At 40.2% G+C, this 18,740-nt stretch overlaps 1 protein-coding gene across 1 annotated transcript; it reads left to right on the forward strand.

Moving 5' to 3' along the window:
• LOC109232239 lies at window positions 13,350-18,367 on the forward strand. The gene is made up of 5 exons (XM_019397931.1): window positions 13,350-13,544; window positions 13,682-13,718; window positions 13,926-14,527; window positions 16,603-16,771; window positions 18,132-18,367. The coding sequence occupies exons 1-5, from the start codon at window positions 13,539-13,541 to the stop codon at window positions 18,143-18,145; spliced, it is 828 nt and encodes a 275-aa protein (XP_019253476.1). The 5' UTR covers window positions 13,350-13,538; the 3' UTR covers window positions 18,146-18,367.

Here is an 18,740-nt window from a genome sequence, read left to right on the forward strand (position 1 = left end):
TCTTAATGGCTAAGTGTATTATGAATCAAATCGATTATCCCGTATATATAAATGAAAATCTCAAATATTATTTCGGACATTTGTCCCTCTACTTGGAAGTATATTCATATACTCCAATTTGGATTCAAAATCCAATCAGATTAAATGTCTCTTTAGGACAAATCTACTAGGATATATATTTATTTGGGATTAATATTCCCTCAAACTCAATTTCTTACCGGGATCAATACTCCCGTAAATCTTAAGGGGGTCAATACTCTTGGAAATCCTACCGGAATTAATAATCCCTCAGACTAAAAGTCTACTCGGATCAATCGATCCTATTTTACGCATGAATGAAAAGGAGACGTCCTCTTCATAGCGTTTAAAGTATATAAAAGGGCCCTCTATTATTTAAAAGTTAGACACCCAAAGGTGCAACTTTAAGACATCGCACATGTAATGATGCATCCAAATATATATTTTAAGTCTAAAAGACTAAATATGAGCACTCAAATAATTTTCTAAAGTGCCAAAAAAAATTAGTATTTGGATAAATTCCCTAAAATGCCAAATGATATTATTAGACCTGGAAGACACGAGGAACACTATATTACTTCTGGTTCATATCACGACCCAATTTCACCTCAGGTCGTGATGGCGCCCAACACCATTGTCAGGCAAGCCAACGCGGAATTTTAAGTGAGTTCTTTTTTTTACTAACTACAAGCAGTCACAACACTTGTCTTAATTTACACAATTTAAAACATATGATAATAAGCAATATTCAGTACTAGTTATACAATCCCCAAAAGAACTGTCTACTAAGTGTGTGCCAAGACCTGGTGTCACAAGCTATGGGCAACTAGTAGAATATACCAAATAACAGATCTATCCTACTGTCTGAAACAGAATAGACAGCCAAAAATATAAGAGAAACTCCATCAACTGTTGATCGGCACAGGAAGAGAAAGCAACTCACCGTGGAAGTCTCGGACTACGATCAGTGATGCGCACCAGTCTGATAGTCAGATGTACCTGCCTCAGAGCCTGTACAATTAAGTACAGAAGTGTAGTATGAGTACATAAACAATATTTACCCAGTAAGTATCCTGTCTAATCTCGAAGAAGTAGAGACGAGAGGTCGACATGACACTTACTAGGGTCAAATAACATGATGGGTGATACACTAAACATGGATAGCAAAATAAATAACAGTTTATAGCATGAAGCAACAAGTCCTTAACTAGGTGATTTCACAGTTAGCCAATTACATTTCAAGGCATGTAACAAGGTCCCATCTACAGCAATACACCAGTCAACAAGCATACACAAGTAGTGCCAAGGTCGTATGGCCCGATCCAACATAAAAATAAAGTGTGCTCTGCCGGAGGGTCGAACGGCGCGAACCATATATGCATCTATTACCCAGCTCGTGAATCATACATTTGACGCGGTCAAATGTATTTAAACACATCAATAGGCAGATAAGATCAAACTTCAGGAGAGCAAGTACTCACAAAATATCAGTTTATCCTTTTTAAAAGGTCAGAATATAGTGTTCCACTTATTAGATCCGCTTACCATATTCAACAAGATTAAAGAAGTCTCGAATTAATCATAGAGTCACAAGAACATCACATAAAGCATGCTTTAAGGTCCTAAAGTACCCGGACTTAAGCATAATAATAGCTACGCACGGGCCCTCATCACCAAGCGCATACGTAGCCCCCACATTTAGTGACAAATTATTCAATTATTATATCTATGGGGACAATTCCCTCTTACAAGGTTAGATAGGAGACTCACCTCGCTCCAAAGTGCACTTCCAATACCAAGAACGAGCCTGAACTATCAATTTGGAGCCGAACGATCCAAAACTAGTTAAATGAGGTAGGAACTAGTCAATACAAGCTTGCAAGATTGCATTCTAACTATTAAAGCAATTCCCCACCCTTAAACACATGTTTCCCAAAATCCGACTCTAGGCCCACGTGCCCGAATTCCGACATTTTCCAAAAATAGTTGTTCCTTGTAACCTAAGGATCGATAATATATGATTTCTACTTCGTTTCACAACCAATTTTGTGGTAAAATCCAAGTTTTATTAAAACCCTGGTCTAGCTCTAACCCCTTGATTTCTCCAAATCTTTAGGTGTTAATCTACCCAAAACTCGAGTATTAAACTTAGACACAAGGGGAATGAACTTACCTCACGACGCTATGTTGAAATCCCTTCTCAAGAGCTCCAAAGTCGCTCAATACCCGTGTGCCAAATGGTCAAAAATGGCTGGAGCTCGTATTAAATGAAGCTCACTGCTTCAGCGTTTTCTGCATCTGCGATCCTGCATCTGCGTTCTTGAAGCCGCATCTGCGATTTGACCTGTCCAGCTCTGGGCAGCATCTGCGAGGCTACGACCGCTTCTGCGGTCTCGCACCTGCGGCTGGCCAACCGCAGGTGCGGTTATGACAGCAACTGAAGGCTTCAGCACTTCTCAAATTTTCTAACTTCACTCGAGCCTCGTCCGATTGATGCTCGGGGCTCCCGGGCCCCGCCCGAACATACCGACAAGTTTGAAATCATGAAATGGACTTGCTCAAACCTTCGAATCGCCCGAAACAACGCTAAATCTAAGAATCACCCCCCTAACACCGATTGAATCAAACTTATGAACTTCAAGTTCTTAATTCACTTCCAACGAGCCGAAACGCACTTAGGCTACTCAGATTGACACCAAACTTTGAGGGAAGGTCTTAAATATTATATTAGACCTGTACTGGGCTCCGGAACTAACATACGAGCCTGACACCAATATGATCAATCATTAATTAGTTTCTTTAATTCCTTGGAATTTTAGTTTTAACAATTTCTAATAAAAATTCATTATTAGAGCTAGGGTCCTCGAAATTCGATTCCGAGCATACGCCCAGGTCCCATATTTTCCTATGGACCCTCCGGGACCGTCAAAACACAGATCCGGGTCCGTTTGCTAGAAATATTGACCAAAGTCAAACTTAGTTTTTAAAGAAAATCTTAATGAATCAAATGATCCTATTTCGACCCAAACTCATCCGAATCCCGAACCAACCACCCCTAAAAGTCGTAAATTAGCTAAAGCAAGCGCGGGAAGTTTTATTTAGGGAAACGGGGTTCTAATAAGTAAAACGACCGGTCGGGTTGTTACATCCTCCACCTCTTAGACAAATGTCGTCCTCGAACGGACATAGAATAGTACCTGAAGTGCCGAACAAGTGTGGATATCTGCTCTGCATGTCCTCCTCAGACTCCCAGGTCGCCTCCTCGACTAGTTGGCCCCTCCACTGGACCTTCACTGCTGAAATCCTCTTGGATTTTAACTGGCGATCCGGTCTATCCACAATGGCAACTGGCTCCTCCTCATAACCCAAGCTCTCATCCAGCTGAATAGTACTGAAGTCCAACATATGGGACAAGTCGGCATGATACCTTCGGAGCATGGACACGTGGAAAACTGGATGAAATCCCGATAAGCTGGGGGGTAGAGCAAGCTCGTAAGCAACCTCCCTGACTCGCCTCAACACCTCAAATGGGGCAATGAATCTTGGGGTCAACTTGCCCTTCTTCCCGAACCTCATAATACCCTTCATTGGTGAGACTTTCAAGAGGATCTTCTCGCCAACCATAAATGACACATCACGCGCCTTCTGATCCGCATAGCTCTTCTGCCTGGACTGAGCTGTGCGAAGCCTTTCCTGAATCAACTTCACCTTATCCAGGGCATCTTTCACTAGATCTGTACCATACAACTTAGCCTCTGCGGGCACAAACCACCCGACCGGAGAACGATATCGCCGACTGTATAAAGCCTCATATGGGGCCATCTCAATGCTGGACTGATAGTTATTGTTGTAAGCAAATTCAGCCAAAGGCAGGAACTGATCCCACTGTCCTCCAAAGTCAATCACACATGCCCTAAGCATGTCCTCCAAAATCTGAACTATCCTCTCTGACTGCTCGTCGGTCTGCGGGTGAAATGTTGTACTAAGCTCCATGCGGGTCCCTAACTCACTCTGAACGACTCTCTAGAAATGGGAAGTGAACTGAGGGCCCCTATCTGATACAATGGAAATGGGCACACCGTGCAACCGGAGTATCTCTCGAATGTAAATCTGAGCCAACCTCTCTGAAGAGTAAGTAGTCACAATCGGAATAAAGTGTGCCGACTTGGTCAACCTGTCAACAACGACCCACACTGCATCAAACTTCCGCAAGGTCCGGGCAATCCTACTACGAAGTCCATAGTGATGCGCTCCCACTTCCACTCGGGAATGGGCATCTGCTGAAGTAGGTCTGGCCTCTGGTGCTCATATTTGACCTGCTGCTAATTCAAACACTTCGCCACATATGCCACTATGTCCTTATTTATTTGTTGCCACCAATAATGCTGCCTCAGGTCACGATACATCTTTGTAGCACCTGGATGTATAGAATACCTCGAACTATGAGCCTCTGCTAGAATCCTCTCCCTCAAGCCATCGACATTATGAACACATAGGTGACCCTGGAGTATCAGGGCGCCATCCTCGCCAATAGAAACCTCCTTGGTACTACCCTATAGCACTGTCTTTCTGAGAACTGCCAGATGTGGATCATCGAACTGCCGGGCCTTGATCTCCCCCAATAATGATGATTTGGTAATAACACACGCAAGGACTCGACTAGGATCCGAAATATCCAACCATACCAGTCTGTTAGCCAAAGACTGAATGTCGAAGGCTAGTGGCCTCTCCTCCACTGGAATAAATGCCAAGCTACCCATACTCTCTGCTTTCCTGCTCAAGGCATTCGCTACCACATTTGCCTTACCCGAATGATAAAGAATGGTAATGTCATAATCATTCAGTAACTCAAGCCATCTGTGCTGCCTCAAATTAAGATCCCTCTACTTGAACAGATGCTGCAAGCTGCGATGATCAGTATAAACCTCACATGACGCCCCATACAGGTAATGCCTCCATATCTTAAGAGCATGAACAATCGCCACCAACTCCAAATCATGCACAGGATAATTTTTCTCATGAATCTTCAGCTGACGGGAGGCATAGGCAATAACTCGCCCCTCCTGCATCAATACACAACCCAAGCCAACGCGTGAAGCATCGCAATATACCGTATACATCCCTGAACCGGAAGGCAACACAAGAACTGGTGATGTAGTCAAGGCTGTCTTGAGCTTCTGAAAGCTCGCCTCACAATCATCGGTCCAACGGAAAGGAGCACCCTTATGGGTCAATCAGGTCAGAGGTGATGCAATAGATGAAAAGCCCTACACGAATCGCCTGTAAGAACCTGCTAACCCCAGGAAACTCCTGATCTTGGTCACCGAAGTAGGACGTGGCCAACTCTGAACTGCCTCAATCTTCTTGGGATCCTCCTTAATAACCTCTCCTGACACAATATGTCCCAAGAATGTCGCTGACTCTAGCCTGAAGTCACATTTGGAGAACTTAGCATACAGCTTCTGCTCTCGCAAGGTCTGAAGCACTACCCTCAAATGCTGCTCGTGCTCCCCCAGGCTACGGGAGTATATCAAGATGGCGTCAATGAAGACGATGACAAAGGGATCAATATAGGGCCTCAACACTCTGTTCATCAAGTCCATGAATGCTGCTTGGGCATTAGTCAAGCCGAAGAACATCACCAAAAACTCATAATGGCCATATCTCGTCTGAAATGTAGTCTTCAGAATATCCGAGTCCCAAATCTTCAGCTGATGGTACCCTGACCTCAAGTCGATCTTAGAGAACACCCTAGCACCCTGCAACTGGTCGAACAAATCATCAATGCGCGGCAACGGGTACTTATTCTTGATGGTAACCTTGTTCAACTGGCGGTAGTCAATGCACATCCGCATAGTGCCATCCTTCTTCTTCACAAATAACACTGGCGCACCCCAAGGTGATACACTGGGCCTAACAAACCCCTTTGCTAGCAACTCCTCAAGCTGCTCCTTCAACTCCTTCAGCTTTTTCGGAGCCATACGGTACAGTGGAATAGATATAGGCTGGGTTCCTGGAGCCAGATCAATATAGAAATCAATATCGCGATCCGGCAGCATGCCAGGAAGATCATAAGAAAACACATCGACGAACTCCCGAACTACTGGAACCGAATCAATTGTCAGAGACTCTGCGGTGGTGTCCCGAACATAAGCTAGATAGGCCAAACACCCCTTCTCGACCATATGCCGAGCCTTCAGGACAGAGATAACCCGACTAGATGTATCAATTGTGCAACCCTTCCACTCCAACCCTGGCATCGCCAATGTAAGAGTCTTGGCATGTCAATCAAGGACGGCATGATATGGGGACAACCAATCCATGCCCAGAATGACCTTAAAATCAATCATATCAAGCAACATGAAATCTTCTCAAGTCTCGAAACCACAGAAGGTAACCATACAGGACCGGTAGATCCGATCCACAACCACAAAATCGCCCACAGGAGTGGACACATGAACAGGAGTGCCGAAGGGCTCATGAGCAATAACCAGAAAACGAGCAAATAGTGATGACACATATGAATAGGTGGACCCTGGTCAAATAATACCGAAGCATCTCTGCAGCAGACGGAAATAATACCTGTGATAACGGCATCTGAGGCCAATGCATCTGGTCTGGCCAGAAGAGCATAGAATCTGGCTGGAGCGCTGGCTGGCTGGCCTCCACCCGACTGAGCAGTAGCTGGCTGACATCTCCCTGTCTGGCCCCACCTCTAATATGGCCCCTATCGCTCTGTCCCCCGCCTCTAGGCGGCTGGGATGCTGGTGCTAGAATCATAGGTTGCTGACCCTATTGTACTACCTTGCCCCGAAGCCTAGGGCAGGTCCTCTTCAAGTGGCCTAGGTCTCCACACTCGTAGCAAACTCTGGGCACCATGGCCTGCTGCTCGGAAGCCTGGCCCTGATGACCTGAATACTCACCGGAGGAACTAGAAATGGCTAGAGGACGGTATGAACCCTCTGGCGTAGCACTGGAATAGGAGCCAGAAATAGGGATGCACTAGAGCACTCTGAGCCGGTGGTGGTGCTGAATGTGGGGGCTTGTTGGACTGACCCTACCATACTGACCTCTACCCCTAGCTGGGGCACCTCTGAAATCTTCGGAGAATCGAGCCCTCTTGTCCTACTGCGCCTGCTCCCTACTCTCGAGCAATCTCCACTACTAGCTGATAAGAAGTCCCCATCTCCGCCTCTCGGGCCATGTTGGCCCTAATACCCGAATGCAACCCTGCAACAAACCTCTGCACCCTCTCTGCGTCGGTAGGAAGTATCATCAGTGCATGGCAGGATAACTCTGAAAACCTCACCTTATAATCGGTCACGGACATCCTCAAGCTGCTCAAACTGGTACCGCAGCTCTTCCCTCTCAAAGGGTAGAATATACCTGTCTAGAAATAACTGCGTGAACTGACCCCAAGTGATAGGAGGAGAGCCGCGGGTCTGCCAATAATATAAGAGTGCCACCATCTACGGGCCCTTCCCTCAAGCTCAAAAGTGGTGAAGTCAACTCCATGCGACTCCAATATCCTCATATTGTGCAGTATGTCCCTGCACCTATCAATGAAATCCTGAGCATCCTCATGACGCTCACCCTCGAAGGCAGGAGGGTGAATCTAGTCCATCTATCCAACAGCTTCTGCGGGTCACCATCCGCAGCTGGTCTCGACTCAGGCACCACTGCAGCAATTGGCTGAGTCCCATCTGTGGGCAGTGCACCCGGAGTTTGATATATTGCAGCTGCATGACCACGAGCCTAGGTAGTAGGGGTTTGTGCTCCCCCTCCTGCTTGTGATGTAGCAGGATCTGCTAGAAATAAACCAGCCTGAGTCACGATGTCCTTGAACCGTAGCATCCGGCCCATGATCCCCTGAAAACCCGATGATGTCATAAAGTCCGCCGGGGTAGGCTCAGTTGTGGGCACAATACCCTGCTCTTTAATAGTAGGATCTCCCACCGGATCCGCTGGTGGTGCTATTGGAACCGCTCTAGGACGCCCTCGTCCCCAACCTCGGGCCGGTGCCCTCCCTCTGCCTCTACCTCGGCCTCTAACAACGGGGGGAGCAGCGCCTCCTGGGTCGGGAACATCAGTCGTGCGAGTCCTCACCATCTGTGAGAGAATAGAAGAGAGAAATTTAGTGTACCATCCATTGCACAATAGGAAATGAATAAAGAGTAGTTTCCTAATACCCTATAGCCTCTCAACGATAAATAAAGACGTCTCCGCACCGATCCGCAAAACTCTATTAGGTTTGCCCATGACCGTGAGACCTACTTGAACCTAGTGCTCTGATACCATGTTTCACGATCCAATTTCACCTCAGATCGTGATGGCGCCCAACACTGTTGTCAAGCAAGCCAACGCGGAATTTTTAGTAAGTTCTTATTTTTTTTTTTACTTACTACAAGCAGTTACAACACTTGTCTTAATTTACACAATTTGAAACATATGATAATAAGCAATATTCAGTAATAGTTATACAATCCCAAACGAACTATCTACTAAGTGTGTGCCAAGACCTGGTGTCACAAGCTATGGGCAACTAGTAGAATATACCAAATAACAGATCTATCTTACTGTCTGAAACAGAATAGACAGCCATAAATATAAGAGAAACTCCATCACCTGCTGATCGACACAGGAAGAGAAAGCAGCTCACCGTGGAAGTCTCGGACTAAGATCAATGATGCGCACCGGTCTGATAGTTAGATGTACCTGCCTCAGAGCCTGTACAATTAAGTACAGAAGCGTAGTATGAGTACATAAACAATATGTACCCAGTAAGTATCCTGTCTAATCTCGAAGAAGTAGAGACGAGAGGTCGACATGACACTTACTAGGGTCAAATGACATGATGGGTGATACACTAAACATGGATAGCAAAATAAATAACAGTTTATAGCATGAAGCAACAAGTCCTTAACTAGGTGATTTCACAGTTAGCCAATTACATTTCAAGGCATGTAACAAGGTCCCATCTACAGCAATATACCAGTCAACAAGCATATGCAAGTAGTGCCGAGGTCGTACGGGCCAATCCAACATAAAAATGAAGTGTGCACTGCCGGAGGGTCGAACGGCGCGAACCATAGATGCATCTATTACCCCGCTCGCGAATCATACATGCAACGCGCTCAAATGTATTTAAACACATCAATAGGAAGATAAGATCAAACATCAGGAGAGCAAGTACTCACAAAATATCAGTTTATCCTTTTTAAAAGGTCAAAATATAGTGTTCCACTTATTAGATCCGCTTATCATATTCAACAAGATTAAAGAAGTCTCGAATTAATCATAGAGTCACAAGAACATCACATAAAGCATGCTTTAGGGTCCTACACTACGCGGACTTAAGCATAATAGCAGCTACGCACGGGCCCTCGTCACTAAGCGCATACGTAGCCCCCACATTTAGTGACAAATTATTCAATTATTATACCTATGGGGACAACTCCCTCTTACAAGGTTAGATAAGAGACTCACCTCTCTCGAAAGTGCACTTCCAATACCAAGAACGAGCCCGAACTCTCAATTTGGAGCCGAACGATCCAAAACTAGTTAAATAAGGTAGGAACTAGTCAATACAAGCTTGCAAGATCGCATTCTAACTATTAAAGCAATTCCCCACCCTTAAACACAAGTTTCCCAAAATTCGACTCCGGACCCACGTGCCCGGATTCCGATATTTTTCGAAAATAGTTGTACCTCGTAACCTAAGGATCGATAATATATGATTTCTACTTCGTTTCATAACCAATTTCGTGGTAAAATCCATGTTTTATTAAAACCCTAGGTCTAGCTCTAACCCCTTGATTTCTCCAAATCTTTAGGTGTTAATCTACCCAATACTGGAGTATTAAACTTAGACATAAGGGGGATGAACTTACCTCACGATGCTACGTGGAAATCCCTTCTCAAGAGCTCCAAAATCGCTCAATACCCGTGTGCCAAATGGTCAAAAATGGCTGGAGCTCGTATTAAATAAAGCGCACTGCTTCAGCGTTTTCCGCATCTGCGATCAAGGGACCACATCTGAGAGAGGGAGACTGCATCTGCGGAATTGGATTAACGGGCTAGGACCGCTTCTGCGGAATTGGATTAACGGGCTAGGACCGCTTTTGCGGTCTTGAACCCGCATCTGCGCAGCTGCTTTTGAGGCTAGGGAGCTGCTTCTGAGGTTTGACCTGGCCAGCTCTAGGCCGCATCTGCGAGGCTACGACCGCTTCTGCGGTCGCGCACCTGCAGCTAGCCAACCGCAGGTGCGGTTATGACAGCAACTGAAGGCTTCAGACCTTATCAAATTTTCGAACTTCACTCGAGCCTCGTCCGATTGACGCTCGGGGCTCCCGGGCCCCGCCTGAACATACCGACAAGTTTGAAATCATGAAACGGACTTGCTCGAACCTTCAAATCGCCCGAAACAATGCTAAATCTAAGAATCACCCCCCTAAAACCAATTGAATCAAACTTATGAACTTCAAGTACTTAATTCACTTCCAACGAGCCGAAACGCACTTAGGCTACTCGGATTGACACCAAACTTTGAGGGAAGGTCTTAAATATTATATTGGACCTGTACTGGGCTCCTGAACCAACATACAAGCGCGACACCAATGTGATCTATCATTAATTAGTTTCTTTAAATCCTAGGAATTTCAGTTTTAACAATTTCTAATAAAAATTTATTATTCAAGCTAGGGACCTCGGAATTCGATTCCGGGCATACGCCCAGGTCCCATATTTTCTTACGGATCCTCCGGGACCGTCAAAATACATATCCGGGTCCGTTTGCTAGAAATGTTGGCCAAAGTCAAACTTAATTTTTTAAGAAAATCTTAATGAATCGAATGAGCCTATTTCGACCCAAACTCTTCCGAATCCCGAACCAACCACCCCCGCAAGTCGTAAATTAGCTAAAGAAAGCGCGGGAAGTTTTAGTTACGGAAACGAGGTTCTAAAATATAAAACGACCGGTCGGGTCGTTATTGTTCAGGTTACAACCCTTCTGATGGAAAAAAGGGGTGAAGCAGTCATCATCTAAATATATACTTCTGAGTCCTGTATGTATTTTCCTTTTCAGGAAATGGACCAAATGAAAGGAATAGTCAAGTGTTCGAGATTTCATACTCCAAACCTCTAACAGTTGGGGGACTATAGATATGAAGGCAAAGAAGATTGAAAGTCAAAAAAGACTAAGAAGTCAAAGTCAGAATTCAAGCAAAGATCAACCCAAAAATCAAAAGTCAAGAGCCAAAAAACAAGCCTGATTCAAGAAACCTTTGTAATAAGCTTTGATAAAGTGCAAACTCGCGGACATAAATTACAAGATCTTGCGAGTACTTAGGTTATGGGCAATGATTATTCATGGGTTGCAAGATATACCCTAAATAATTTTGAACCTGTTATAAATAAAACAGTTGTGAAAGAGTTATAAATGTTAAATTACATAAACAAAGAATGATGTACAAAGTTTGAAAGTTCAGAGAATAAAACTTCCTCAACTTATTTCTTCTTTATACTTCTTTCATATTTACACCAATATGAAGGTGAGACGTCATCTTCATCAGTGTCGTTTATAAAAGGGTCCTCTTTTATTATAATTTCGTGTTTGTCAGAATCACGGAATATTGAAGCATTTTTAATGCAAAGTTAAATAACAAAGGGTGAAACAAAAACCCAAACATTAAATAGGCGGAAAATAAAGCCGAAATTTATATATCAAACTTTGCAAACATAAGGCAAATATTTGTCTTCAAACCCTGAAACAAGACAGGGGTAAACCAACCGATTATTGACGAACGAAACATAAGCTGTGGAGTTGTCATTTGAATCTCTAAGTTCTGCATTCTTTTTTCCTTCGTCCGGTTTTTTCCCTATTGGGTTTTTCGGCGAGGTTTTTAACGAGGCAGAGGCAAGGATTGAAAAAGATAAAATCTTCCACTTCCTGGTCACATCACAGTGAGTAACCGGAAAGTGGGCGGACTATCTGTATTAGTGAAAAATAGACTTGCCACGTGGGGGCCATAAGGTGCTAAAAGCTTTGTGGGGGCCATAACATTTGCATGACTATCAAAGCTTCTCATTATGTAGGCAAAATAAAATATTTAAACTCAAATTATTTTTAATACCGAAATGTACCAATTCTTTTTAGTACAAACTAATAAGAAAAGTGTGTCACACAAATTAAAAGAGAAAGAGTAATAAAATTTAAATAAAACAATTACATAGTTTAACATGGTACCAGAGCTATCAGCGATCTCCCTACAATGTAAAAAATAAAAATTTAATATTTTAGATGAGAAATAGTCACCCAGTTCAATAGTACTTGAGGAGGGATCTTCCTACACGACTTGAGCTTAGTGAATTACTCTACTTGTGTTAAAATGATTCTTATCTTACTACTTTTCAGGAAACATCGGTGCACCATTATTCCTATTTGCATATACAGGAATAGCATTTTAACCAAATTTTGAACAAACACAACATAGACGCACTCAAAAGCAAAACACAATAGAAACAGAAAAGGAATATGCAAAGGAGAAGAATGTAAAAGTTACATACTCCTATTAATAAAAATGGACTAGTTGTTTCTGCATGCCCGTTGATAGAACGTCTTTCATATCTCATTTTTGTAAGAAAGATTGTAGCACTATTAAATTCAACTGTCAGACAGTTTTAGGCTAATAGATCTTTGTCATACAAATCCTATGTTGCTTGAACTTTCCAAAAATGTCTGTGAATGTGTGTCGGATTCTTCAAAAGTAATGTATTTTTGGAGGATCAGATACAGGTATGACAATATTTTGGAGAATCCGCGCAACATAATACAAATCTTATCAAAGGTATGTAGTAACTTATTACAACGAATCGTAAGCATTTTATTAACTTGTAATTTTATCATGTTAATGTTGGGGGAAAAACAAGCAATAGAAATGCATGACAGGGTAGCAGTGGAAGAAATACCTAAATCTAAACATTTTTAATCTATTTGAACCAAGAGAAGAAAAATAAACTCAAGCACAAATGCATCTCTCCTTTTTTTCTCCGTCTTATTTCAAACCTAAAACAAGGTCATATTTATATGTCTTTCTATAAGCAGTTAAATTACACAAATAAGTACAAAATTTCTTATATACTGTGTTATGTATATATAACTTAAATTGTTTCTCAAATATCTTGTTAAAGGTATGTGACAATGGAAGTTGTAATCTTAAAGAGAGGGCATGAACGTCATTTGGAGGCACTTGGGCGCAATCGATAAAGCCATAGATATCAAACGTAGTATTTTGATGAAACATGCCATGCCTTAAAATATCTGAACATTGCCTACTCTATTAGGGGACCCACCCTACCCCTTACACGTGTCAACAAATGTAACCCTCCATCAATATGACCCTCTCCAAATTTTCTTAGTTGGCCAATAGTTGCACTAGTTATTCACAGTGTCACACATTAATTTCCAACTTCAGTCAACTCCATTGCCACTGAATTGAACAAATCCCAAAAGGAGAAAAGAAATGAAGGTACGTACAGTTTCAATTCAATTATAGGATTTAAAACTCACAAGTATTCTTTTTTCTTTCTTTATTTTCCTTCTCCCCTCTAGTTCTTTTGAGTTCATATCTTTATTTTATTAACTATGCTTTCTTTCTTGACGTAGATCTTCAATTGGGTGCACCGCAAATTGTATCAGAAAGGTGATGCTAAATTTCTTCTTCATTTAAATTTACAAAATATTACACTTACATTTTTTTACTTAAAGAAAGTAGTGTTTGTTCAACATAAAATATTAATATATTATGGACAAAATTATTAGCATAATGTATAAAGTGTAATATGTTAAGTGGTAAGAATAGATTGAATTTATCAAAATTTAAATTCTGAATACGCCTTTAACTTAACAGATGGAATGGTCAGACGGAATGTGAAGAAAGATGAGCTCAGGATTAGCAATGAGATTATTGGTGACGCACAAGTTCTTCTTCAAGATGCATCCATTGCACGTATGTTAGATAGTTGGAAAGGAGGAATCCTAACAATTGGGACATTCGGTTTCGATCCACTGAAAAATGTGCAAGATCAAATTGGCATAGACATTGAAGAAGAAGAAGTAGAAGAATCACTTGAGGAAGAATATTACTCAGTGGAAAGTATTGGACAATGTGAAATTACTGTCACTAAGGAAAATGAAGAAGTGTACCCATTGATATATGCAAGTGGAGGTGAAGTGATGATTGAATATCCAAAACAAAATGAGATAATGGTCATTGACTCAAACAACTCTTTAGACAGCAATAAGATGCTGAAAAAAGAAAGGATTACTCTAGCAGACCTTTTTTCAGCTGATTCTGATCATCACCAAAACCTTAAGCCAAATCCCAGCAAAAAGGAAGAAGAATTTTACACAAAGAAACCTTGTTCACAAGTGAAAAATGGAACTTCTTTCGCCAAAAAGTTAATTCCTCGAGTTAAGGAGGATTCACGTCCGATCCAAAAACTACAGCAAGTGAGTCTAAGAATTCCTCTTTTTTTTTTTCCTTCACTGCGTGCATGCATGCTTGTAATGCAGGGGTGAGCATATATCGGGTATAAGTATAACTAATAGCCCGAACCGATAAAATGCAATTGGGTTATCGGTATCGATTTATTGGGTAAATAGTTCGATAACGGTTTAATGTTATTTGACTAATGGGTTATCGTTTCGGGTCTCGGTTTGCCCAATTTTATTAACGGTTTAATCGATAGCCCAATAAGCTTTAACAAAATTATAATTTTACCCACTAAGTATATAAAACCACCTTATGGCTTCATTCTCTCATTCTCTCAATTCTCTCGGTAATTACTCTTCATCTTCTGACCTTAATCCTTAGAGTAAGTTTTAAACTTTTCTGAATTTCTCATTTTAATTTTTCAGTTAAGAATTTTAGTTTTAAACTTTAGAGAATTAACTGTTCTGATTTTTAGTTTTTTTATTTGTTTCTTTTGTTGCACTGATTCTTAATTAGTATTTATAAGATTAGGATTTTACTATTTTCCTGTGAATTATGCCCGCCCACAGTGAGATAGTTAGTAAGATTAGATTGTTGAATGGTTTATTCCTTACTCCTATTAACTTATAACTTTGAAAATTGAGATCATTTATTGGGATTTTCAAATGCAAAGAAAGTTTTATTTTCTAAGTTGAAATTTAATCCCTCTTTTCTTAAGAGCAAAAATTCAATTCCTTTCTCTTAATAGTATGATCACGATTTTTATGATAAAAACATGAATTTTTTGGATAGTTTTTATTCTTATCGGGTAAACCATTAACTGAACCGATAAGGATCGATAATCGATTACCGATACTTGATAACCGATATATTATCGGTTCGGTTATCGGTTTAGTATATTTATAAACCGATAAACGATATGACGAACCGATAACATTCACAACAGAACTGAACCGACCAATGTCCACCTCTATTGTAATGTTAGTGTTTGTCCTCATATTTAGCAATATCAAAGTTTGAAAGGGCAGCCCCATGCACAGAGCATCCCGTATTCACGCTAGTGGCAAAGCCAGAAAATTTAGTAAAGGTGTTCAAATTTGAACACCCTTCTCCAGTGGGATACGCAAGGGTGTTCAAAGTCTATTTTTAATCAATAACAAGTAATATTTTACCTTATACGTAGTATAATTTTTCGGCCAAGGGTGGTCAGTTGACCACCCTTGGGCCAACATAGCTTCGCCCCTGGTTTACGCAGGGTCCGGGGAAGGGACGCACCCGAAGGGTGTGATGTAGACAGCGTATCCTAATGCAAGCATTAGTGGCTGCTTCCAGAGGCCGATTTAAGATTTTAATTCTATGGATTCAACATTTCAAGTTTTTAGCATTGAACACATTATATTTTAAAGTTAAGCATTTATATCTATTATTGTAAATTTAGTGATTTTAATATATAAATTTATGCTATGAGTTGAAAGTACTGGGTTCAGTTGACCCAATAGGTGTATATTGCATCCGTGCCAGGCTGCTTTTACGGCTCGAACCCGTGATTTATATCACACGAATACAACTTTACTGTTGCTCCAAGAATCTCCTTCTTTCCTCTTCTTAAGAGGAGAGCATAAACCTTCCACATTTAATTTTTTTTCTTTTTTTGGAAGAAAAGATTATGTTTCTTTTTCCTTGTTAGATGATAGCATCCACAAGTATAGACAGTCAAATTTAGAGAGAAAATGTGAGACACAAGTTTTAGCTGCCACTTATGTGAACCTCTTTAAGATTGAAGTGTATGAGTTTATTCTTTCGATAATTTTGTACTCTCTTTTATAATTTTGGTCGTCCCTGCTCGTGCTTATAGGTCAATTGACCCCGTTAAATTTGGAATCTCTTTTGATATATTTCTATTTTATCGTCTCATAATTAATCATCATTCAGCATTTGTTGTTTTAGATTCCTCATAACACCACCTTATTTTGATTCTAAACTGTAATTAAAGGGTCAATTTTGATCAAACTGGAGATCTTCTTGTTTATTTAGCATATATTATCGATTTGATTAAGATTGATAAATGTAAATTAGCTGCTTGTGCATGTAGTTGATGACGAGGGTGATGAAAAGGAAGGTTCATCCAGATATTGAAAGCAAAATAGGCAAGAACAACAACACTACTACTCATCAAGTGAAAGCAGCAGCTAGCATGCTTGGGCTTTCCTGCGGTAAGCATGTGAGAGTTGACTCTGTTTCCCTTCTGCAACTTGATCAAGGTATGCAAACTTTTTTCTCCATGTAATTAAATATAACTCCATTAAATTTGTTTCACTATAGGTTACTATTGAAATGTTATATCGCGTTGATCAAGATTCTAAAACATGCTAAGATCCATTTATTTTCTCTTTATTTAACTTATAGGAGTATAATATTCAAAATCTTAAAAATGGCGCCAGTGCCGGATCTAGGATATAGCTTTATGGGTTTAACCTTTAAGGTTTAGTATTGAATTCATCATATTTCTTAAATTATAAATTCATACCTGCTATTTATTGCAATTAAATAAATATTTGCGCATAAATTTATGCTTTGCATAGAAAATGCTGAACTTAGATACCCAGTGCCGCAACGCTGCATCCGCCCCCGAATATAGCAGGTTTGTTGATGAATGAAAATTTATAAGGGCCAGTGTGATCAACTTGTGATGTTTCATTGATCTACGAAAAAATGGTAGACATACATACAGACACAAGCATTTTTTGTTATTAATTCCGCTGATTCACTTTAATTGATTTTTTTGATCTTTTTTTGTGGTCCACAATATTTGGTTTTTCTAGATACCAAGAAGGAATTAACTTCTTTTTTTTTAAAGTTGCCCTTAGAGTAAAGAGCCTAAAAGTATTTGTTATATTTCCTATGAACAAATCAAAGATAATATGGTCAATTTTATTGTTAATTAACGCTCAAAGATGAATTTCTTAATATTTGTAAAAACAACCAAAAAGTCAATTAAAATGGAGGAAAGGGTGTAACTTTTAAAAAGTGATACATAGTAAAGGACCTTAAGATGGTTCGGTTTCTGTCCATTTTCCATGTCGGACGACTTCGACAACCTTGATATATATAGTACATAAAGTAACAAACTTTTCGCTGTTATTATCCTGTTTTTTTCTCTTCTTTTTTTTAAAAAAAAAATAAAAATAAAAATCTGCTTGTGCTGCTCTAAGACACTTTCGGATTCTTCTATTTGATTGTGCTTCCCTTTTTATTGCTAGACAAAGGTTACAAAAATTTGCCTGGGGTTGGATGAGAAATATTTCCAACTACAAGTTGTCAAATAATTTAGTTTCCTATAGTTTTCCTCTTTAACCTTTGAAAATAATTCTGTTTCTGAAGTTTCCAATCTTTCAATTTGGAGAGCTGTAAGATCACTCTTTAAGTTTTTTAAGTAGTATTTATTTGGAATGTTAACCACGCATTATAAGAGCAAAAATTAAATCTTAGTAGTAAAAATGGAAAGGGAAAAATAATAAGAAAAATGGTATATTCAAGGATTAACTCTATTTTGCTAATGCCTTTGTGTAAATGATCTTATCTTAATCGCACTGATGTATTATTCCTTCATTACATTTGCAGATGCCACGGCCTAAGCTGCCATATTCCAGTTGCTAATTGGGAATGAAATGAATTAGTTATCATTATGTTTGTCAAATTATTGTTTTATAAATTATTTGAATTAATTATTTGTAAGATTTCCATATTGTGAACAGCTAGACCATGTGATCCGATTATGTCGTGGCTTTTGGTCTTTGTCGTGTGAAAAAAAGGTTTTGTGGTGTTGAATTTAGGGTTTTGATTCGACTGATTGGTTATATTTGGAGGTACCTAGGTGTCTTCTTTATAGCTAATCATCAACAGTAATTATATGCACTTTATAAGAACAGAGAAAGCGTCACAACTTATTAATTATGAAATCCTTCTTCGTCAACACTCAACAAGCACATCAAACAGAATGATTCTTATCCAAATTATAAGTGTTTACCAATAAGTAACAATAAAATTTGATTTGTGGTTTTAAAGATATGTGATTAACTTCAATACCAATTAATAATAAAAAAATATGAAGTAAAAATGAAAGAAATAAGTGAATCAAACCAATGTTATCAGCAGTGGTGACCTCGAGCTTAGTGACCTCGAGATGGACTAAGAGCAATAAAGTAAGAACAATAAACGTAAAGGACAGTA

Source organism: Nicotiana attenuata, chromosome 9, assembly GCF_001879085.1.
Source record: "Nicotiana attenuata strain UT chromosome 9, NIATTr2, whole genome shotgun sequence".
In the NCBI taxonomy this organism is placed as follows: domain Eukaryota; kingdom Viridiplantae; phylum Streptophyta; class Magnoliopsida; order Solanales; family Solanaceae; genus Nicotiana; species Nicotiana attenuata.